General features: G+C 59.5%; 1 protein-coding gene across 5 annotated transcripts in view; it reads left to right on the top strand.

Annotated features, from left to right (window-relative positions):
• CELF5 (CUGBP Elav-like family member 5) overlaps positions 1–17,072 on the top strand; it is a 44,864-nt gene extending 27,792 nt beyond the window's left edge. Inside the window, exons 3-12 of one of the 5 annotated variants that reach the window (XM_086699552.1) lie at positions 1,236–1,287; positions 3,485–3,613; positions 5,802–5,881; positions 7,788–7,934; positions 8,535–8,676; positions 8,775–8,921; positions 10,468–10,530; positions 11,114–11,197; positions 13,839–13,982; positions 16,175–17,072. In XM_086699552.1, the coding sequence (XP_086555678.1) occupies positions 1,236–1,287; positions 3,485–3,613; positions 5,802–5,881; positions 7,788–7,934; positions 8,535–8,676; positions 8,775–8,921; positions 10,468–10,530; positions 11,114–11,197; positions 13,839–13,982; positions 16,175–16,302 (1,116 nt within the window). In that variant the 3' untranslated portion in view covers positions 16,303–17,072. The remainder of the gene's footprint in view (positions 1–1,235; positions 1,288–3,484; positions 3,614–5,801; positions 5,882–7,787; positions 7,935–8,534; positions 8,677–8,774; positions 8,922–10,467; positions 10,531–11,113; positions 11,198–13,838; positions 13,983–16,174) is intronic. The other 4 variants (XM_086699550.1, XM_086699553.1, XM_086699554.1 and 1 more) reach the window with 4 other exon arrangements.
• Positions 17,073–21,364: the final 4,292 nt, after the last annotated feature.

Raw genomic sequence — 21,364 nt, 5'->3', positions numbered from 1 at the left:
ACCCCAGGCCTGGTGCCCTTCCTTCTATGCTGTTGTGTGTTGGCCGCCTCCCCCTGGTCCATTCAGTTCGGCAAGCTTGCTCTGAACGCAAGACCCAGGCGCTCGCTGCCCCGAAGCAGAGGGAGGAAGGGTTGCCAGCGTGGGGCTTTTGAGCGGGGTTTTGAAGGACGAGTTAGAGTTCGCCAGAAGCACTGGGCTTGGAGGAGGATCCCATGCTCAGAGCAGTGGAGAAGCAAATGTCACCCACGTCCCACATCCCTTGAGTTGGTTCTCAGACATCCACGTTAGCTCCTCCCCACGGCTGGGTGAGTTTGGGGGTGGGGATTACAGGAGGACTTCTTCCATCGAGCATCGTTTTCGGTGCTGGAGGTGGAGGACAGGAGGGTCCAGAACACCGAGTCCACATTGAAAGCTGGCCCACTCAGGTACGACAGTCCTCCCACCCAAGGCTCAGAGAGCTGGCTGAAAGGATTTGCCTTGGTGTCAGTCAGCTGGTGCTCAGTAACAAACCAACCCAACCCCCTTACTTGGTCATGATTCCACGGGTCGGCGAGCACAGACGGGGCTCAGCTGGGCGGTTCTTCTGCTGGTCGCTCCGGGGTCACTCGCGCCGTGGCAGTCAGTCAGGGCTTGCGGGACGGGCCGGGAGAGGACGGCCTTCCTCCCACAGGCAGCCTGTCGTTGGGCCTCTCAGTGCTTGAGGTCCCCCGTCCTCCTCTCCTGCCTCGGCCTGTCCAGCTGGCAGTGCGCGGGTCCCAAAAGAGGAAGCTGCAAAGTCTCTCGAGGCCGGGGCTCGGAACTCCCCCCGCTTCCCTGCCACCACACTCCACTCGCCAGAGCAAGTCACAAGGCCGAGTCCAGATGCAGAGGGTGGGGAAATAGACTGCGGTCTTTGATGAGAGAAACTGCAAGGTCACATCACACACGGGACCAGAGGAGTTGGGCATCTTTCCAAGGAGCATACAGCACTTGGGAAGGCAAGGAGGCTTCCTGCAGCAAGAAATATTGTTACTGGGTTTTGAAGGTAAAGTAGGAGCTTTCCAGGCAACATGAGCGAAGCCCTGTACCGGGGACCGTGTGTCCGTTTAGTTTGGCTGGTTTGCTGCTGGAAGCTGGTGGGGTGCTGAGCCCGGGGAGGGGGACGGGGTGCCCGGCGGGGCTCGGACGTAGCCTCCCCCCCCCCCCGCCACGCCCCGCTGCCAGCCTTGACCTCCTCCTCCCCTCTCTCTCCACAGATGGCGCGGCCGATCCAGGTGAAGCCTGCGGACAGTGAAAGCCGCGGAGGTAGTTGTCATCTGTCCGTGGCCACCAGGCTGGGGGTCGGCGGAGGAGCCGGGGAAGGAGGGGAATCTCTGATCAGGAGGATGTAGCCGTCACCTCTCCGCTCACACGCCTAGTGGTGGTGGGAGAGGCAGAGTCCCCTAGCTAGGGTAGGGGCAGGAGAGCAGGGGGGCTCTGTCCTCTCTTCCAAGCCCAGGAGTCAGGAGTAGGGGGTCTGGCTGGGTCCCGCCGCTGGCCCCTAGAGCTTGAAACACACCCCTCCCCTAGGGTGCAAAACTGGGGGTCTTCTGACGCAGAGGGGATGGGATCCCTGCAGGGGTCCCTGAGGGGAATCGCTTTTTCTGTGCGTGTGCGTGGGAGCACGCATGCCTTGGCACGCCTGTGTACAGATGTGCGTGAGCACGCGCACATGTGCAACGCGCGTTTCTGCGGCTCCTGTGGTGGGGGTGCCTGCCTGCCGGTGCGCACGCCTGTGCGTGGGCGTGCGTGTTCGAGCGTGTGTGCTTGACCTTCGAGGCTGGGCGAGCGGGTTCTCCGGCTGCAGGTCTGGACCCTGCTGGGGACCTGCCCACGGGGGCGTGCTCGGCTGTCCCCAGTGGCATCGGGGCTAGTCATTCTTGGAGAGTTTCCTCCCCGCCCCCCCCATCTCAGGTGGACTGGGTGGCGTGCGGGGCAGGGCTGTTAGGACTCCTGTGTGTGTGTAGGAGCCTGGGACAGCCCACCTGGGTTGGGGCCTGTTTTCACACTCTCCAAGCTGGCTGCGAGTGTAGGGCAGGGGTTGGAGAGGGGGTCTGTGTTTCTCCATCTCTCCCCTTCTCTCTCACTCTTTTAGTAATTCTTCCCCCCTCCTCCTCCTCCTCCCCCTCCTCTCCTCCCTCTCCTCCTCTTCCTCCCCTCCCCCTCCTCCCCCCTCCCCCTCCTCCCTCCTCCTTCCTCCTCCTTCCTCCTCCTCTTCCTCCTCCTCCCCTCCTCCCCCTCCTCCCCCTCCTCCTCCTCTTCCTCCTCCTCCCCCTCCTCCCCTCCCCATCCTTCTCCTCTCCTCCTCCTCCCTTTCCTCCTCCTTCTCTACCTCCTTCTCCTCCTTCCCCTCCTCCCCTTTTCCCTACCCCCTCCTCTTCCCCCCTCCTCTTTCACTTCTTCCTTCCCCTCCTCCCCCTCCTCTCCTCCCCCTCCTCCTCTTCCTCCCCTCCCCCTCCTCCCCTCCTCCTCCTCCCTTTCCTCCTCCTTCCCTACCTCCTTCTCCTCCTCCCCTTCCCCCCTCCCCTTCCTCTCCCTTCTTCTTCTCCTCCTCCTTCCTCTCTCTGTTTCACCCTCTCTCCCTCTCCATACCTCTTTCTCTCTCCTTATCTTTTTCTCTCCTTCTGTCTCTCTGGTTCTCTCCGTACTCCTCTCTCTGTGTCTCGCTTTGTCTCTTACTGTCTCTCTCAGTCTCTCTCTCTCTCTCTCTCACCTGTTTCTTTCCCTGACTCTCAGTCTCTCCGCGTCTGTCCCTCCTTCCCTCCCACCCTCATGAGTGACAGCTGCCAGAGAACAGGTTTCCATAGTAACCCGGCTCGGCATCCCTGGGAGACGGAGCTGCCACGTTCCTGATTACAGGGGGGCAGCGCAGTTACCGGAGGGAGCAGGACTCTGGTGCCTCATACGGGAGACGCCGGCCCAGCCAGGCCTGCAGCCAGGCACCCACCCCAACCCCACCAGACGGGGGCTCCAGGCTTCCAGGCCCCCGGTCCTGGGCGCACACATGCCCTCACTCATTCGGGAGGCACCTGCCCGGCTCCTTTTGGGGATGCAGGAGCCAGCGGCGCTCACCCCCGACGGGGAAATCTAGGTGGCAGACAGACAGACAGGGGCCCAGGCCAGGCAGTTGTCACGCCAGCACTGTGTGTGGGTGCTCTGAAGGCAAGGAGGGAGAGAGCATCTTTGCCCGAGGGTGGGGAGCAGTGAGCGGTGGCCCTGAGGACTGAAGGGAGGCCGTTCCAGGAGGGGCGCACTGCGTGAGCGAAGGCTCCAAGATGCGCCCGAGCAGCGCACGTGGGAGGGGGGACAGACCCGGGGCGGGGAAGCTCGTGGCTGTGTCCTCCCGCTCACAGGCAGAGCAGGGGCCGGCAGTGCTCCCCCCGGGCCCTGCTGCCTCCGTTCGGTTGGCGGGACCGAGAAATTCCCGGAGGCCAGGACTCGGCTGAGGGGGTGTCTCCGCCCACAGGGGACCGGAAGCTGTTTGTGGGGATGCTGAACAAGCAGCAGTCGGAAGAGGACGTGCTGCGGCTGTTCCAGCCCTTTGGGGTCATCGACGAATGCACCGTGCTCCGCGGGCCTGACGGCAGCAGCAAAGGTGACCGGCGAGCCGGGACTGGCCCTGGGGCGAGGCTGGGCGTGTAGGTGGGGATGGGACTAGCACCTGGGGGCGGAGCTGGGCACTTGAGGGGGCGGGACTGGCTCCTGGGGGCGGGGCGGGGCACTTGAGGGGGCGGGACTGGCTCCGGGGGCGGGGCCGGGCACGTGGGAGGGCGGAGTTGGCTCCTGGGGCGGGGCCGGGCACGTGAGAGGGCGGGACTGGCTCCTGGGGGCGGGGCCCTTGAGGGGGCGGGACTGGCTCCGGGGGCGGGGCCTGGCACGTGGGCAGGCGGGACTGGCTCCTGGGGGCGGGGCAGGGCACTTGAGGAGGTGGGGCTGGGCACTTGAGGGGGCGGGACCGGCTCCGGGGGCGGGGCCGGGCACATGGAGGGGCGGGACTGGCTCCTGGGGGCGGGGGGGGGGGGGGGGGAGGAGAGCACGTGAGAGGGCGGGGTAGGTTCCCGGGGGTCGAGCTGGACACTTGAGAACGCGGGACTGGCTCCTGGGGGCGGGGCCAGGCACGTGGGAGGGCGGGGTTGGCTCCTGGGGGTGGGGCCTACAGGTACTTGATGGGCCGGGACTGACTCCTGAAGGCAGTGGGGCAGGGCGGCTGGGGGCGCGGACTGGGTGGCCGGGACTGTCACGTCCCACGGGGTCCTAACTGTGTGCCATGTCTCGATACGCTGCCTGTGTCCACCTGGCTCTGTGGGACAGTTTCCTGTGGACTGTCGGCCTGATCCTGGCTGTACCATCCAGGAAAGACTTTAATGGTCTCCAATGTTTCCCTGTCTGCCCATGTGGCTGTATGTGACTATGGACGCCTGCCTCTCTTAGTCTCTGACTCGTTATGCCTGAGTGTCTAAATGACTATTGCTGTCTGGGTTTTCATGAGTCTGGTAGTTTTTGTCTGTCTACCTGATTCTACCCGTTTGGTCCATCTGTCTGGCACCAACTCTCAGCCTGCCTGTCTCTGGCTCTTGCAACTTTTACTCTTCTAGGACTGAATGTATCCCATGGTCCCTATTTGCTTGGCTCTCTCTCTTTTTTAAAAAATTGATATCCATATATTGTAAAAACTCGTTTTTAAAACGTACAGTGAAGTGCTTTTCAGTATATTCAAAAAATTGTGCAACCATTGCCACTCTCTAATTCCAGAACATTCCATTGTCTCACCCCACCTGCCTGGCTCTTCCATAGTACTCTCTCTGGAATTATGTCTAGTGGTCTCTCCCTATGACTGTGTGTCTGAATTTACCTATGTCTGGTGGTCCCTGGCTATCTGTCTGCCCGATTTCTGATTTGGTCCTGTGTGACTAGCCAGCTGGGTCTGCCGTGTCTGGTTTCTTTCCTTCTTCCTTCCTTCCTTTTCTTTCTTTCTTTCTTTCTTTCTTTCTTTCTTTCTTTCTTTCTTTCTTTCTTCTTTCTTTCTTTCTCTTTCTTTTTCTTTCTTTCTTTCTCTCTTTTTCTTTCTTTCTTTTCTTTCTTTCTTTCTTTCTCTTTCTTTCTTTCTTTCTTTCTCTCTTTTTCTTTCTCTTTCTTTTTCTTTCTTTCTTTCTCTCTTTCTTTTTCTTTCTTTCTTTCTTTTCTTTCTTTCTCTCTTTCTCTTTCTTTCTTTCTTTCTTTCTGGTCCCCATCTCTCTAACTCTGGTGACATGGGCATATCTGTCTGGGTCTGAATGTATCTGTGCCTGACTGTACCCACAGGACTGTATCTCTGTGCCTGTGTCTGAAGGTTTGTCACCATCCCTCTGCTTCTCTGATTTCAGCTCTGGGTCTCATGGTGCCAGGGGCTGGCGGGTGTTCTCGAAGCCTGTGCCCTTGCCTTGTTCCAGCGGGCAGGGCCTGCCTCCCCGACTGTGCACCCCTTCGCGACATCCGTCTGACTGTGCGTGTGACAAATAGCTGTGTGGCTGCCTGGCTTTCTGAGTGAATGGACGGCCAACTGGCTGATGTCGACCTCTGTGGCTGGCTGTGTGTTCGTCTCGTTGCCTGATCCTTTATTGTCCAGCTGTCTGTCTGGACACATGACTGCTTGTCTCTCTGTTCTGACTATCTGGCCTTCCGGCTGCCTGTCTGACACTGGCCGTCCAGGGCTCCCGGTCCCCTCTCCTGCGGCCCCTGCCCCCCTCCCCCCCCCGGAAAGACCCCGTTGCCCTCACGCACTCTCCTTCCTTCTCTTGGGGCAGGCTGTGCCTTTGTGAAGTTCTCCTCCCACACCGAGGCCCAGGCGGCCATCCACGCGCTGCACGGCAGCCAAACCATGCCGGTGAGTAGGACTGTCCCGGGCCCTGGGGCGGGCAGGGGGGAGGGGGGAGGGGACAGGGACGGAAACGCTCGCGACCGTCCCAGCGCTCGCGACCCTCCCAGCCGTCCTCGGCCTCTGGCTGGTCGTCAGCGAGGCACAGGCGGAGGAGGAGCGCGTCTCTGATGGCGCCGTGGGCGGGTGCACGCACACGAGGGTGACTGCGCACGCGCGGGGCGTACGAGGACGCGAGCGTGCGAGTGAGTGTGGGGCTGCGCGTGGACTAGCGCGTGTGTGCCTGTTCACGTGTGTGCGAGGGAGAGAATACGTGGGTGTGAGTGCGTGTGTGTGTGCCTGGCAGTGGGTGATTGTTAACGTGCACGTGAGCTGTGTGCGTGTGAGAAGACGTGCGGATAAGTGTGTGTGCTGGCACACGTGTAAGTGTGTCGAGTGGGTGTTTTTGTGCGAGTCGACGGTGCAGTACGTCCGTGGGTGGGGGCACGTGTGTGTGTTGAGTGCATGCGTGTGTATGTGTGAGTGTGCCTGGGGGGCGCGGGGGCAGGGGCGTATGTGTGCATCTGCAGGAATCTGTGAGGGCAAGTGTATGCGTGTGTGTGAGCGTGTAAGTCTGCATGGGTGGCATTTGTGTGCACGTGTGTGGGTATGCGTGTGAGTATGCGCGCGTGCGTGTGTGTGTGAGCATGTGTACGCATGTGGGTGTACAAGAGGGTGTCCTGGAGGGGCGAGATCCCGAGAGGTGGTTTGGCTTTGTCGAGGCCAGCAGGGGCACGTGTGGGGCGTGGGGGATGACGAGACGGATGGGGGGGCAGCGGAGGAGCAGGGGGGCGGCTGGAGGGGCTGCGGTCCAAAGCTGAGGAGCACGGCTTCTTAGGCCACGGAAAGTTTTGACAGGGGAGGGAAGGCCGTCTGGACACGTCCCCTGGTCCAGGGTGGGGATGGGCAGGGGGCAGGACTGGCGCAGGGAGAGGCCGGGGAGGACCAGCCGGGCTCTGGGAGTGGCCCTGCCCCCTAGGAAGCAGGCGCCGGGGGCCACCATCACTGTACGTGAATGTCCAAAGCTGCCAGGGGACGACAGGCCTTCCGGAACCAACTCTGCTCTCAGCTGGTCTCAAAATGGGTGTGCGGGGGGGCGCCTGGGGGGCTCAGTCGGTTAAGCATCCGACTCTTGATTTCGGCTCAGGTCGTGACCCCAGCGTTCGTGAGTTCAAGCCCCATGTGTGTGCTGTCAGCACAGAGCTGCTTGGGATTCTCTGTCCCCCTCTCTCTGCCCTTCCCCCACTCAGTCTCCCTGTCTCTCTCTCTCTCTCTCTCTCTCTCTCTCAAAATAAATAAGTAAACCCCAAAAAACTAGGTGTGAAGGGCAGGACAGTGTCAGAGCTTCCGGTCCCTTGCCCTCTGGGTACTTGAGCATCAGTTTTAGTCCCTAGAGTGGCAGGATTCATTCAGGCTTTCTCCTGCAGGGAGCTGACCAGTGAGGAGGTGTCTCAGGGAGTGAGCTCACCATCAAAGGGGGCAACCTCTCTGATGGTCGGTGTCTCACCTGTTCTCAGGTGTGAGTCAGTTATAGGTCCCCGTCGTTCCTCTCCAGCAGTTGGCTTCTCCACTTTTGAGAGCGTGGCTGTTAGTCCGGGTCCTCTCCTGGGCCCCGGACACCACCCCCCGGGGCCCAGAGGCCCCACCTGTGCGCACAGGCGGCCGCACGGTCAAGTGCGAGACCCGGGACGCCGAGCTCTGAGCTGTTCTCGCCGCGACCTGCGTGTCCCGCGGCGGCGGGCCCGTGGGCGGGATCGAGAGCGCCCGGCATCTACACCGCGCGCGGCCAAGGCCCTGAGCCGGCGTGGTTCCGGGAACCCAGAGTCCTGGCTACCTCCCTCCTTCTTTCCCTCCCTGCCCGCCACCGCCCCTGCAGGGTGCCTCCTCCAGCCTGGTGGTCAAGTTTGCCGACACGGACAAGGAGCGGACGCTCCGGCGCATGCAGCAGATGGTGGGCCAGCTGGGCATCCTGACGCCATCCCTCACCCTGCCCTTCAGCCCCTACAGTGCCTACGCCCAGGCCGTGAGTGACCCCGGCAGACGCACTCTGTCTCCCAAGGCCACTCTGGGGGCTCAGCTCAGTCTCTCTCTCTCTGCCTTCTGTCGAGGGCCACTGCCTCTCTGCTCCTCTTCCTGTCTCTTGCCCAATCTGTCTGACTCGGGGTCCTATCCCGGCCACGGCCGAGTCCCCAGATCCAGGCTGATTCCTGAGCCCCAGCCCCAGCCGAGCCCTCCAGCCACGAACCGAGCCCCAGGCCCAAGCTGAACCCCAACTCTGGACTGACACAAGCCCATGCTTAGCTCCAAGAGGAGCCTCTAAATCCAGGCTGACTCCCAACTGAGACCCGACCCTGGCTGACTTCAGTGTTGGCTGATCCCGGATCCCGGACCAAGCCCAAATTCCTGACTCAGCCCTGACCTGAAGACTGAACCCTGATCCTAGACTGACCCTCGATCCCAGGCTGAGCCCCACAATTCCTAACTGAGGCCTGAGCCACGATAGCCAGGCTGACCGCTCCCCCACCCCCGCCAGTTACCAGAGGGCCAGGCCTCCCCCAGGGCGTCATGACCTCAGGGCAGGTGCCACCCCGACTGTGCACGCTGACTCCCTCTCCACCCCCAGCTCATGCAGCAGCAGACAACGGTCCTGTCCACGTCGGGCAGCTACCTGAGCCCTGGCGTGGCCTTCTCACCCTGCCACATCCAGCAGATCGGCGCCGTCAGCCTTAACGGGCTGCCTGCCACACCCATCGCCCCTGCCTCTGGTGAGAGTCCGCCAGGGGCCTGCGGATGGTGGGCGGGGCAGGGCGGGGCGGGGCCAGGGCCAGGCTCAGGCTCCCCATCGCGCTCCTCTGCCCCACAGGACTGCACTCGCCCCCGCTGCTTGGTTCCACTGCCGTGCCCGGGCTCGTGGCTCCCATCACCAATGGCTTCGCAGGTGTCGTGCCCTTCCCTGGGGGGCACCCTGCCCTAGAGACCGTGTATGCCAATGGCCTCGTGCCCTACCCAGGTAACGTGAGTGGTTCCCCCAGGGGCCGAGGAGAGGGGGTGGGGCCGGGAAGGCATCTCCGGGACTAGCGGAGTTCCTGTGCCCCCTGGTGCCTGGGAAACAGAGGCGGTCTCAGCTGGACGCATGTGAGCGGTGGGCACAGAGAAGGGGGCTGTAGCCGGGTGCGTAAACATGGGAACGTTATGCCCAGGCATTTATGGGTGCAGATTCCAGTTTGGCGGCCCTAAATGGTTTCTGTGAGTCTCTGGGCCTCAGTTTGCTCACCCGGGAGATGGGGCAGATAACATCAGACATCTCATGAGGTTGCACGGACAGTGGAATCAGTGTATCAAATGCTGAACGTGTCACCTGTACTGACAACAGCAGCACCACCAATCTTAGTTATTAATCATTGCTGTTTAGGAAGACGTCAGTAGCCTCATTCATTCATTCATTCATTCATTCATTCGTTCAGTACTAACCATGCCCTGAGCTAGGCTCGGCCCTGCCTTGAAGCAGGGGCCCCATCTTTCCCTTTCTTAGACCACAATCCCCAGGCAAGCATCTGCCAGTATCTGGCAGTCTCTGTGTTTCCACCATTGAGGAGAACTTATTTTTACTTTGAAATGATTGGAGCTCACAGGGAGTTTCAAAAATAGTACAGAGAGGTCCCGGAACCTCCAACCCAGTCCCCCACCCCCCCACCCCCGCCCACCATGCTAACATCTTACATAACCGCCGCACATTGTTGAAACCAGGAAACTGACGTTGGTGGGGTACGATGAACTCAACAGGAGTTGGAGATCTTACTCAGAGGGTGCCACTTTGTACGTGCACTCGCTTGTTGTATGTGTGTTGGGGGGGGCATTCTGTGCCATTTTATCACAGGTATAGATTTGGGTAACCACCACCACAATCAAGATACAAAACTTCTCCATCAATACAGAGGGATTGGTGCGTGTGACCCCTTTAGGGGCACACCCCACCACCACCCCGTCCTCTAGGAGCCTCTCTCCATTCGAGCAGAATCTTTTAGCTGAATTTCCCCCCGGAGGCACCAGCTCTAGTGGTCTGGACAACTTCTCCCCTCCCCTTACCTCCACCATCGCCCCCCCCCGCACCGCCCTGGGGCAGTTGGGTGGTGGGTGGTCACAGCCACATGAGGGATCCAAAGGGTGTCTGATGAGTGACATGTGGGGGTGCGAGAGAGGGAAAGGGATAGGGGTGGGGGGTGATGGGGAGCAGAGGCCTGAAGTCCTGGAGAATCCAGAGAATAAAAGGGAAGAGGGAAAGGGTCCAGATGGGGACAGAGAGATGGGGGTGATGGTTAACCTCTCTGGAGTCCTGTTCGACTTCGCCATTATCTATCTGAGTGGCCCCGTGCCAGTTGCTTCACCTCTCTGAACCTCAGTTTTCCCACCTGTAAAATGGGGGCCACACCTGTAAAAGGTTAATGCGGAGGTGAAGCTGGGGCGGATGTTGCTCTCCTTTTGGCTCCGAAGTTTCGGGGGTAATTGGAAGACTTCTGCTGCCCCCGTCCCACTCAGTCCCTCCGTTTGCCCCGCAGCTCAGAGCCCGACCGTGGCCGAGACCCTCCATCCTGCCTTCTCCGGAGTCCAGCAGTACACAGGTACGGAGGGCAGTCCAGCCCGGTCCGGGCGTGGCCCCGCCCCTGGGCCCCGGCTTTCCCCCCTGGCCTAGCCACGCCCCTAGCCACACCCCGCCTCTGGCCCCGCCCCTCGGCGGTCGCCCTCTCATTCGGCCTTCCCGCCTGCACCTAGCCACGCCTCCTACTTCTGGCCCCGGCCCAATCCCAGGTCTTGGCCCCGCCCCCTGCAGCTTCTGGTCCCGCCTCTTGGGTCCTGCCAGGGCCCCGCCCTCGGCCGTGGCCCTGCTGGTCAAGCTCTGGCCCCACCCACTCGGATCTTCGGTGGCCTTGGCCCCTCCTTCAGGCCCGGCCTCGGCTGTGGCCACGCCCCCTCCCGCTAGGAGGCCTTGCCCCCACGCCGTCGAATCATGGCTCCGCCCCATTCTTCCCCGTGCCCTGGCCCCTCCCTGGGCCCGCCCCCCCCCCGTCGTGGGCACGCCCCTCTCCGCTCCCAAGGCAACTGTGGCCCCACCCCATCGTGGCCCCGCCCCCGCCCGCCTTGAGCCGCCCCGCCCACCGGCCTTACACCTGCCTCCGCCCTGTGTCTCGCTCCCGGTCTCCGCAGCCATGTACCCCACCGCGGCCATCACGCCCATCGCGCACAGCGTCCCCCAGCCGCCGCCCCTCCTGCAGCAGCAGCAGCGAGAAGGTGAGGGGGCCGCGACCTCCCCCGGGCGCCAGCCCAGCCCTCTGACCGCCCCCTCCACCTCCAGGACCCCGAGACCTCAGGGAACCGCGGCTCTCTAAGAGTGCGGCCCGCGGGCCAGACAGACCCGGGTTCCTCTTCTGGAATGTGGGAACCGTGCTAGCTTCGACCCCCTAGGACTAGCGGTGACCCTCCTCCCACCCCACCCCCACCAGCCTTCCTCTGCAAGACGGGATGGATGGTTCCCTGAATTTCTGGAAAGGACACTCGTTTCGAGGTGGTGGGGGGCGGTGGTGATGACGTCTCTGGGGTGAGCTGAGGCCTCCCCAGCAAAGTGGAAGGAGGGAGGAGGTGGATTCTGGAGTCAGACAACCGGGGTTAAGACGCACCCAGTTCTGACTGTGACATCATAAGGAAAGCGCCTCGCTGCCCTGTGCCTCAGTTTCCTCACTTGCAGCGGGAGCAGCCATCCGCGTCAAGAGGCGCTACTGGGAAGTAGACGGGGCCCGTCCTGACACAGAGTGTGTGGCTCAGCACCCCCAAGGCCCTTTCTCTTGTCATGCAGCTAGTGAGGGTGGGGAAGAGGTGACCAGCTAGAAAAGCCCCCAGACACTCCCATGGCCAGGGGAGTCCCGCAGACTGAGTTCTTTGAGGCCCTGCCCCATTTCTCCCTTGCCCTTGGCCTGTGAAAGGCCGGGAGGCATTGCCAGGGTCCAGGCGCTGAGCTTTGGAGGTGAGGCCTAGGCTGAGGGGTCCCCAGCTCTGCCCAGCAGCTGCTACCGGTTCCCAGATTTTCTACCTCCAGGGGGCTCTGTGGTCAAAGTCACAGACAGCAGACAGGAGGATCTGGCAGTGCCTGCACCTCCGCTATGACTTTCAATAACCTCCCCCCCCAACACTCCCCCCCCCCCCCAGGGAGGGCCGGTGGGAGCTTCAGAGAGGGCCCAGGTGTCTCAGGTCTGATGGCTCGGACCTGGGTGTCTCCCTTCTCCAACTTCCCTCAACCCTGGGCCGAGGAGGTAAACGTTAGTTCAGATGCAGTCAAGCCGCGGGTTCTGGAGAGTCTGCCCAGCATGCAGACCCTCGCAACACAATCTACAAGGTTCCTGCTTGAATGGGGCCAGGATGCACCGTTGAAAAGCTGTGTCCGTGACACAACAAAACAAAAGACAGAACCCTAAGAGAAATGATAGCACAGCGGTATGCGTGTTAGCGGCCTTAAAAAAAATACAATAGAGGTGGCACTTTCTCTTGGAAAAGACCTCACGTTCGTTCACGCGTGGACGTGGACACAGGAAGGGCTGCAGCTGTGAGGTGCTGTTAAGTGACAGAAAGAGGCTTGTCTGAAGTCAGAAGGGGAGTCGGATCCCCAGAGGGGGATGCGTGTGGCTCGCAACATGCTCCGGGGCCCGAGAAAGTGGTAGGTGTTGGAGCCACCTGTGTGTGTGTGTGTGGGGGGGGGGGGGGGGTGCGCACACTGTTTTCCCACGAGGTCCCACTCAGCTGGGTGCGGCTTCTGCATTCACCTCCCGCGTCGTGGACATGAGATAGCACACAAGCAAACGTGAAATTTGTGTTACGGTCAAAACCGTGCCACCCGCGTCAGTCGCGATGATCACGTTGGAACACGCTTGTATTTTGAAAACAAGCATGATTAGAACTCGGGTCCTAATCAGGAAGGAAGGGTTGGATGTGAACGTGTCATCTGGGATTTAACATTGGCCAGGGCGGGGAGTGCTCATATCCGGGGGGAAGGGCATCTGTTGGTTTGGGATGAGGGGCAGGTTTGGAGAATGTTCGTGACTCCAGACAATGAAGGTTTTTTAATTGGATTATTATTTACAGATTCTACATGAGTCATGCGTTGGGGATTATTTGCAGAGGGGATGGTTTGGAGACGTGGCTGTGCCGTTAAAAAATTCTTTCCGGGTGGTGTCGTGTATCATTTTTAAAATGACCTGGCGGTCTCGGGATATGTGGGTCTGGGGACTAGAGAATTTTCTTTTTTTTCTTTTACTTGATTTTACTTTTGTGTCGTCTGAGTTTCGAAGATGATTCAAGGTTTGGAGGATTAGCCAAAGTTTTGAAAAACATCTAGATATTTGGGGTTTGGGACCAGGAATTGGTTGTCGTACTGTATTCTGTGATCATCGGACTTGTAGGGGGAAAAATAAATGAACATTTTATTTTAAAACCAGTTTTAGATTTACAGAATTAGTGCAAAGCTAGTACAGGGTGTCCGTATACCCCCCCCCCCCCCCCCAATTCATCTCATGTTGTAAACGGTCTGGAGTTTCAGGGGGTTTTCAGGGGGTTCAGGTTGTCTGGGATTTGGGGATTATCCAGGGTCTGGCACTGAGGGATTTGTCTCAGGTTTGGGGGGAGGGACCGGCTCAATTTTGTAAATTATCCGGGGCCTGAGGGCCACCGGAGGTTCGCAGGCCCCAAGCGTGGGATGAGACAGGCAAACGTAGGCACACGCCGCGCCCCTCCCCGCCATCGCCACGCCCTCCCTCCTGACGTCACGGCGCCGTCCGCCAACAGCTGGAGATGCCGGATGTGGGCTCCGGTCCCGCGCCCCTCCCCCGGGGGGGTCCGCCTCCTCTCCTTGGGGGCTTTATGTCTTTCTCTCCCCCACCTGCAGGTCCCGAAGGCTGTAACCTGTTTATCTACCACCTCCCCCAGGAGTTTGGAGACACGGAGCTGACGCAGATGTTCCTGCCCTTCGGCAATATCATCTCCTCCAAGGTGTTTATGGATCGGGCCACCAACCAGAGCAAATGTTTTGGTGAGTCCCTGTTGCAGGCACCACCCCCCCCCCCGCCCCCGCCCCCGCCCGCCCCGTCCCCCACTCCGCTTGCCAAGGAACAGGGGCCAGGGAGGGCGTAGTCAGGCAGGAGACAAGTGTGGTCCAAAGGGATCACATTTGTGAATTAGAGTGAGCACTTATGAAGCACCTACGGTGTGCCAGGCCCCGTGCTGGGTGCGGATACACGGCAGTGAGGGAAACCAACAAAGCTCCTGCCCTCGAAAGCTCGCAGTCCTGCTGCGCCGTCCAACAGAATATTCTCCACCGGCGGGAATGTTGCGCGTCTCTGCCACCCGAGCCTCAGCCACACATGGCTACCAGCCACCTTAAGTGTGGCAGTTCAACCAAAGAACGGAATGTTTAATTAAATCTAAATTTAAATAACCGCCTGTGGTCAGCGATGAGGGCGTTGAAAAGCACAGGTTTCTGGGTAGGAGCTGGAAATAAAGCGGGACATAGGCCAGGGGGCTATAGATGGAATGCAGAACGCCATCAGTAAGGAAATAGAAACTGATCTGCAGGGGGTGATGTTTCAACTGAGACCCAAATGAGGAGATTTTCCAGCCAAGGGATATGTGGGGTAGAGGGTTCCAGGGAACAGCACATGCAAAGGCCCTGGGGCAGGACCTGTCTGGCATGTTGGAGCAACAGCGATGGGGAGACCCATGTGGCTGGAGCATAGTGAGCAAGGGGAAGAGAGGGAGGAGGGGAGGGCAGGGAGGGGACGTCGTGCAAGGCCTTGGGAGGACTTCCTTGTCCCCGGACACAGGAAATTAAGGCTCAGAGAGGCACTGCAACTTGGCCAAGTTCACACAGCAGCAAAGAGACAGAACCTAAATTAGAACCAGTCTGTTTGACCCCAAACTCGGGACTCTTAATCCCACCCTGTGTTATTCAAAAGGCTAACTGTTGCCTATTAAGCACTTCCTGTATATACTCCGTGTCCAACCGTAAAATAGAAGACTTGCCCCCAGAGGTGCCTGGCTGGCTCAGAGGAGCTGCAGCCTGTGACTCTTGATCTCGGGGTTGTGAGTTCAAGCCCCACGTCGGGTGGAGAGATTACGTAAAAATAAAAAATCTCCAAAAAAGAAAAAAGAAGCTTTGCCCCAATATCCTTGGAGGAAAGAGAGGCACAGAGTGGCCCAGCAGCCGCACCAGGAAGGACCCTCCGCCAGTGCCTAGGTCCCTCCTCTGCATCCTGCTTCCAGGAGGAAGACGGAAATGGGGGGGGGGGCACTCAGTCCCTTTCCACAGTGAGGGGTCCTATGCCTTCTCTGAGCCTTAGTTTCCTCATCCATATGATGGGGGACAGGTGTTAGGGGAGATGATAGATAAGATGTCACCCCTCCCCAATTCCTCATTCCCCCATGGCTCCCCATGGGCCTCAGCAAGACTGCTCAGCCCTGCCCCCAGCTCCGCCTGACCTCCCACCCGGCCTCCTACACGGAGCTCAGGGACCCCCACCTCCAAATGCTTGTGCATGCAGACTCGCCCCAGAGGGCCCCCCAGCCCCTGTGGCCTCCACACCATCGAGGACCAAGAGGTGAGGGGCCAGGAGTAGGGCAGGGTGGTCTGGGGGGGTGGAAGTTTGAGGAACCCCAGGCTGGAATGTTTCTCATGGCCTCAGGGGAGACAGGGGTAGAGAGACTGCCAGAGACAAAGACAGAGATAGAGAAAGAGGGATAAAAGGCAGAGGGAGGGAGAAAAGAAGGACAGAGAGGAGAGACCCAGGACATTTGCAGAGAGAGAGAGAGAGTCCCATGCGCCGTCAGGACCCCAGAGGGATAGTGGTCTTGGAGGGGCCACACGGTTAGCATCCGGGGTCTAGATGGAGGCAACCATTCAGGACAGGGAGGGAGGGAGGATGCGGCCTCACCTGTCCCCCACCGCTGGTCGCTGGTCGGGAAGTCTCAGCACAGCAGACCCCAGGTAAGGAGCAAGCGTCCCATCCCCAGAAGCAAGTGCAGAGGGGGACAGGACCAGGCCCGGGCTGCTGTGTGTGTCTGGCCAGCCCTCCCCCCCCCCCCACCCCTCCCCGCCGCCCCATCTGCCCCTGCCAGCGCACCCCCCGCCCCGCCCCCAGGACCCCAGGGAAGCCTGGGCTGCCGCCCTGGAGCCAGCAGAGGACGCCCACGTGGCCCACCATCGCGGCTCCGCCCCGGTCTCCACAGGCTTCGTGAGCTTTGACAACCCGGCCAGCGCGCAGACCGCCATCCAGGCCATGAACGGCTTTCAGATCGGCATGAAGAGACTCAAAGTGCAGCTGAAGCGGCCCAAAGACCCGGGACACCCCTACTGACCGCGCCCACAGCCGCCCGGAGGCTGCGGGCCTGGCCCAGGTGAGCCGCCAGGCGGCCCCACCCGCCCCCACCCCTGCCCCCCACCCCACCCCCCGTCTTGGCCAAACACCCCCTCGTTCTCCATGCCCTCCCCACCCCCCAGGGGGGATGCCGCTGGAGACCACAAGGAGCCCCCAGGTTGGGATGGTGGGGACAGAGCTAGAGAGTCACCCTCCAATCCCCCCTTTGATCAGGGCTGGGACAGAGGGTGGAACCAGAGTAGAAGGGGGTTGGGGAATCCTTCCAGAAGGTTTTGAAGGATGAATAGAAGTTCACTTGAGAGGCCAGGTTTGGTCTGGGGTGGGGCATGCTGCGAGGGAGGGGCTTCTGTCCTGTCCTGTGACTCTCCCAGCTGGGCCCCTGTCCAAGTTCCTCATTTGGTGTCACCCGCGTTCAGTGAACTGGCGAAAAAGTGGAATGTCTGCCCCGCTCACCAGCATGCCCCCCCCCAAAGAGACCCCCCCCCCAACAAATCCCCAAGAGCGTATTTTGCCACCAGAGAGAACAACTTTATCAACAACTAAGCACCTTCTTTGGGGGAATGAACAGTGAGCCTAAGGGGCCAGTAGGGAAACATAACTGACCACAGCCTTGATGAGCCTCATCTGTGAAATGGGTTCACGAAAGTCGCCTCCCCAGAAGCAGCAGGGAGGATCCGCTCGGGGACGCGGTGTTTTCCCAGCTGAGCCCAGGACCCGCCACCTGGAAAGCTCTTGATCATTTGTTTTCATTTTGTTTTTGTTTTGTTTTTAATCATGAGCGCCGTCGTCATCAAAGCGCCGCGCCTGGGGTCTGGCGCGAAGTAGATGCTCAGTTAGGGGCTGCGCATGCTTTTCAGACCCTGCCAAATCAGCACCCGCAGAGTCGAAGGTCACGGGATCAGGCAACTAACAGGCGACCCATGCACTTTAACACCCTGGGACAGCAAATCCTTTCTGAGCACCTACTATGCGCTAGGCACTGTTTGGGGACAGCGCTCGGGGACACAGCTGTGAATGACCAGAAACGGGGCGGGGGTTGGGGGAGAACTGCCTTCGTGGCAGGGAGCAGGGGAGACAAGATGAGACAAGAATAAACACAACTGTTTGCCCCCGGGGGTTGCCAGATGAGGAAACAGCCTCGGTGGCCAGTCCTTTTCCAAGGTGGACCGCTGGCCTCTGAACCTGGAAATGGACTCTCTCTGAGCAGACAGGGGCCCCTGGGTTCCTGGAACCCAGCCTGGCCAGGGCAAGGGGGCGGGCGGGGGGCGATGTCGTCGGCCTGCATGCCCCCCATCACCGCACCCTAACACCCCTCCCTTCTCCGCCAGGTGAGGGGCCTTCCCACCCCAGGAGGGCCTCCCGCTTCCAACCGACCCCGGACTTTTCCGTAAATTACAACCGAGTTTGGACACCAGCCCCACCCCCTCCCGTCTCCCCTTGCCCTCCGCCCGCCCCCTAATGTGAAACACTACTGCGGGCCACACGGAGTGGGAAGGGGGCTTCGTGATCCGCCCCAGCTGGGGAGGGGGGCTCCTGAGTTGGGGGCCGAGGGCTTCACTGCCCCCGCCCTTGGTGGCTTCCCCAAATTAAATCACAACTTTTCCTATATATATATATATGCATATATATATAGAGCTATAGACAGTATATATATTTTTTGAGTATAGATCATGGGACCAAACTTTTCCGACTTCCTTCCATCCAAGAGAAGGTGACCCTGGCCCGGTCACTCAGCAGGGACATAAGAAGGGCTGAGGATGACCGGGCAGCCCAGTGTGTCCCCACCTCCCGCTGTCATGTCAGACCAGGGCACGGAGAAGCACTGGGAATCATCAGCCAACGCGATATACCTCCAGGACATTGGGCCCCTGCCACCGACGTTCTCGCAGGCCCTTGGGCTCGGCCAGCTCGAGTGTCCCTGGTCTTAGCTGCAGCTTCTGGAACCCCTACCCCCTCCCTCACCCCAGGGCCCTGCCTTCCCCGACGTAGGCAAAGAAGAGACCCCCCCTGGCCTCCCACCCCCACCCCCGTCATAGCCTTACTCATGTGACCAATAGCCCTTAGCTTTCCGTCAGGGGCAGACAGGGTCGGGGGAGCCCCCCTGCCCCTCGCGCCCCCTCCCAAGGGCAGGCAGCCGCCCTCCCTGCCTTCGGATCACCAGCCTGGAGTTCACGATCTCATGACCAAGATCGCCACGCGCGTTGGACAAACCCAACCCGCTCTGGCCCAGCACCCCTTTACCAGAGATACCTCTACAAATAATTTTTTTTTTTTTGAATTTTGGTCTTTCTGAGAAGATACAAAGAAGAAAAGAGAAAAAAAATGGGGAAAAAAATCAGACAACAGCGGATTTTTGTTTCCTAGTTGGGGCGGGGAGGGAGGTCTTGTGGGGCGCCTCTGTATAGCTACTCAAACCGCGAAAACCCATCTTGAAGCACAGAGTCAAGTTCGTTGGACGTCCAGTGGGGCCTCTTGCCAAATGAGGCACCAGAGAACTTCATAAGCTCAAGAAAAAAAAAAATTTGTAAAGAAAAAACAGCCTTCCCTTTTGTTTCTACCAAAATGTGTTGACTGACCCAGAAGAAAAAAAAAAAAAACCACATAGCAAAAAAAAAAAAAAAAAAAAAAGGAAAAGAAAAAAAAAATCTTATGACCAACTTGTTTCGATATTCCAGAGTTTGATAATTGTTCCGAGACACTCTAGCGTGCCTGTGTCCTGTGCGTCTGCGTGTGCAAGCGTGTGCTCAGGGGCCACGAGGGGGCCTCGTCCGCGTCCCCGGCACCTGCCCAGCCCCGGCCAGGCCTGCTTGGGAGAGCGTGCTGGCGTGCAGTGGCGTTGTGTCCTTCTGGTCCATGTTTACTGGCTGTAAATACCATTTTTATACTCCACATCGAAGACCTACGTGATTTGTACGATGTACTTTATTTCTGCTACGAGTAATTTCATGAAGTTTCAACTTGCAAACCGACTTTTGGAGACAAATCGCCACACACACACACACACACACACACACACACACACAGAAAAGGAAGACAAGAAAGGAACTTACAGGGAACTTTGGGTGGACTGGGTTTGCATTTCTGGCTGGAGAGGTCCTTGGCACTGTGGTGTGTTTCAGGTGAGAAGCTGCAACCATCATCTTAATGTCCAAACGCCTCTCTTTGGTCTGGAGAAACTGAAAGTTTATTTAATAAAAGTTTTACTTGCTAAAGGACCGGTCCTCCCTGATTTTCCCTCTCTCGTCCGCAAAAGCCCGCGTGCGTCCGGCCCCAGAGAGTTTCCCCGGGGCCAGAGAAAAACCCAGGTTTCAAGTGAGGGGATGCGGGAGGAGATACTCCGAGAAGGGAGGTCTGAAGAATCCATCTGATTCTTCCAGAAGTTGAGGAAATGGAACCTTTCCTCCTCCAGGAGATCAGGTGCCTGTGTTCGTGGGTTCCCGCGTTCATTCATTCTGCAAACACTGAGCACCTACTGTGTGCCCGTCCGTGTCCTGGCCACCAGGGCTGCCGCAGTAGCAGACCGGAGACCCGGTGGCTCTGGTTTCTGCCCTTGTGGAGGTGGCCCATCGGAGGAGAGAGACGCTACACAATATGCATTTTCTTTACACGGAAGTAAAATCGGGGCACCTGGGTGGCTCAGTCGGTTGAGCGTCCGACTCTTGGTTTCAACCCAGGTCGTGATCTCATCAAGCCCCGCGTCAGGCTCTGCACTGGCAGCATCGAGACTGCTTGGAATTCTCTCTCTCTCTCTGCCCCTCCCCTTCTCACTCTCGTTCAAAATAACTAAATAAGCTTAAAAAATAAAATAAATTGAAGTAGAATGTATGGAACATAAAATCCACCATTTTTCCTACTTTAAAGTAAGTTTACAACCCGGCATTAAGTACATTCACAAGGTTGTGCGGCCATGACCTCTAATACCAAGGCATTCTGACCTGCGGAAGCAACCCCATGAACAGTCACCGCCCCCCGCAAGCCCCTGGTTCCCACGAGCCCCCTTCCCGTCCGTGGATGAGCCTGTTGTGGACATTTCACAAATGTGGACTCACACCCCGTGTGGCCTCTCGTGGCCGGTTCTCTCCCTGAGCGTCGTGTGTTCAGAGATCCTTACACCGGGCAGCGGGTGTGGACACCTCGCCCCTGCTCGCGGCCGAAGGACGTGCGCGTGCGCAGTGGACACAGCTGAGTGGCGCGCGCGTGCGCAGTGGACACGCTCATCTGTGGACGCGCGCGTGCGCGGTGGACGCGCGTAGCCATTCGTCTGCTGGAGGCTTGGGGTGTTGCCACCTCTTGGCCATCGTGAATCGTGCCGCTATGAATACCCGCGCGTGTGCGGGGAAGCTCCTGCTTGAGTCCCCTTGGGTACAGCGCGGGGACCTGCTGGGTCGCTCACTGGGTGTCGAGGTCTCTGAGGCGCCACCAGGCCAGTCTCCGAGGCGGCCCCGCCAGCCTGGCCCGGGGCTCCGCCTTCTCTGCACCGTTGCCCACGCCAGTTGCGCGGTAGAGACAAATCCCGCAATTGGACCGAAGCAGCTGAGGACCCAGTGGTGTTCCGGAGGTGAGGCCTGAAGGAGGGGCCTGCCGCGCTCCTGGGGAGGCCTCGCTGGGGGACGCCAGGCTCCGGGACAGGGTCTGGCTGGGCGGGGGCGTGAATAGTGGAGACGGCCACCCCCCAGCTGATGCCCCCACCAATGAGGCACTTAAGACCCTACCAGGCACCTGGAAGTAGCCTTGTCTTTCAACCTTATCGATAACGCACCCCATTTTGGAGTTGAGGAAATTCAGAAACAGGGACCACTGCAGAAAGAACGAGGCCCAGTCGGGGTGGGAGCTGGAAAGAGGAGTCTGAGTCCGCCTGGAAGGGTTTTCTGGGTGGAAGGAACAGCCTAGGCAAAGGCTCAGAGGCCGAGATGTTGTGGCGGTTGGACGGTGGGCTAAGACTTGACTGCGGCACTGGGTGGAGAGGTGGACGCAGAGGCGATAGAGACTCAGTTCCAGACAGCCTCTGGTGAGTAAGCATCTACCCAGTGCCAGGCCTTGT

Source organism: Puma concolor, chromosome A2, assembly GCF_028749965.1.
Source record: "Puma concolor isolate L17-30 chromosome A2, mPumCon1.1.hap2, whole genome shotgun sequence".
Lineage (NCBI taxonomy): Eukaryota > Metazoa > Chordata > Mammalia > Carnivora > Felidae > Puma > Puma concolor.
This window is presented reverse-complemented; position numbering and strand designations above follow the sequence as displayed.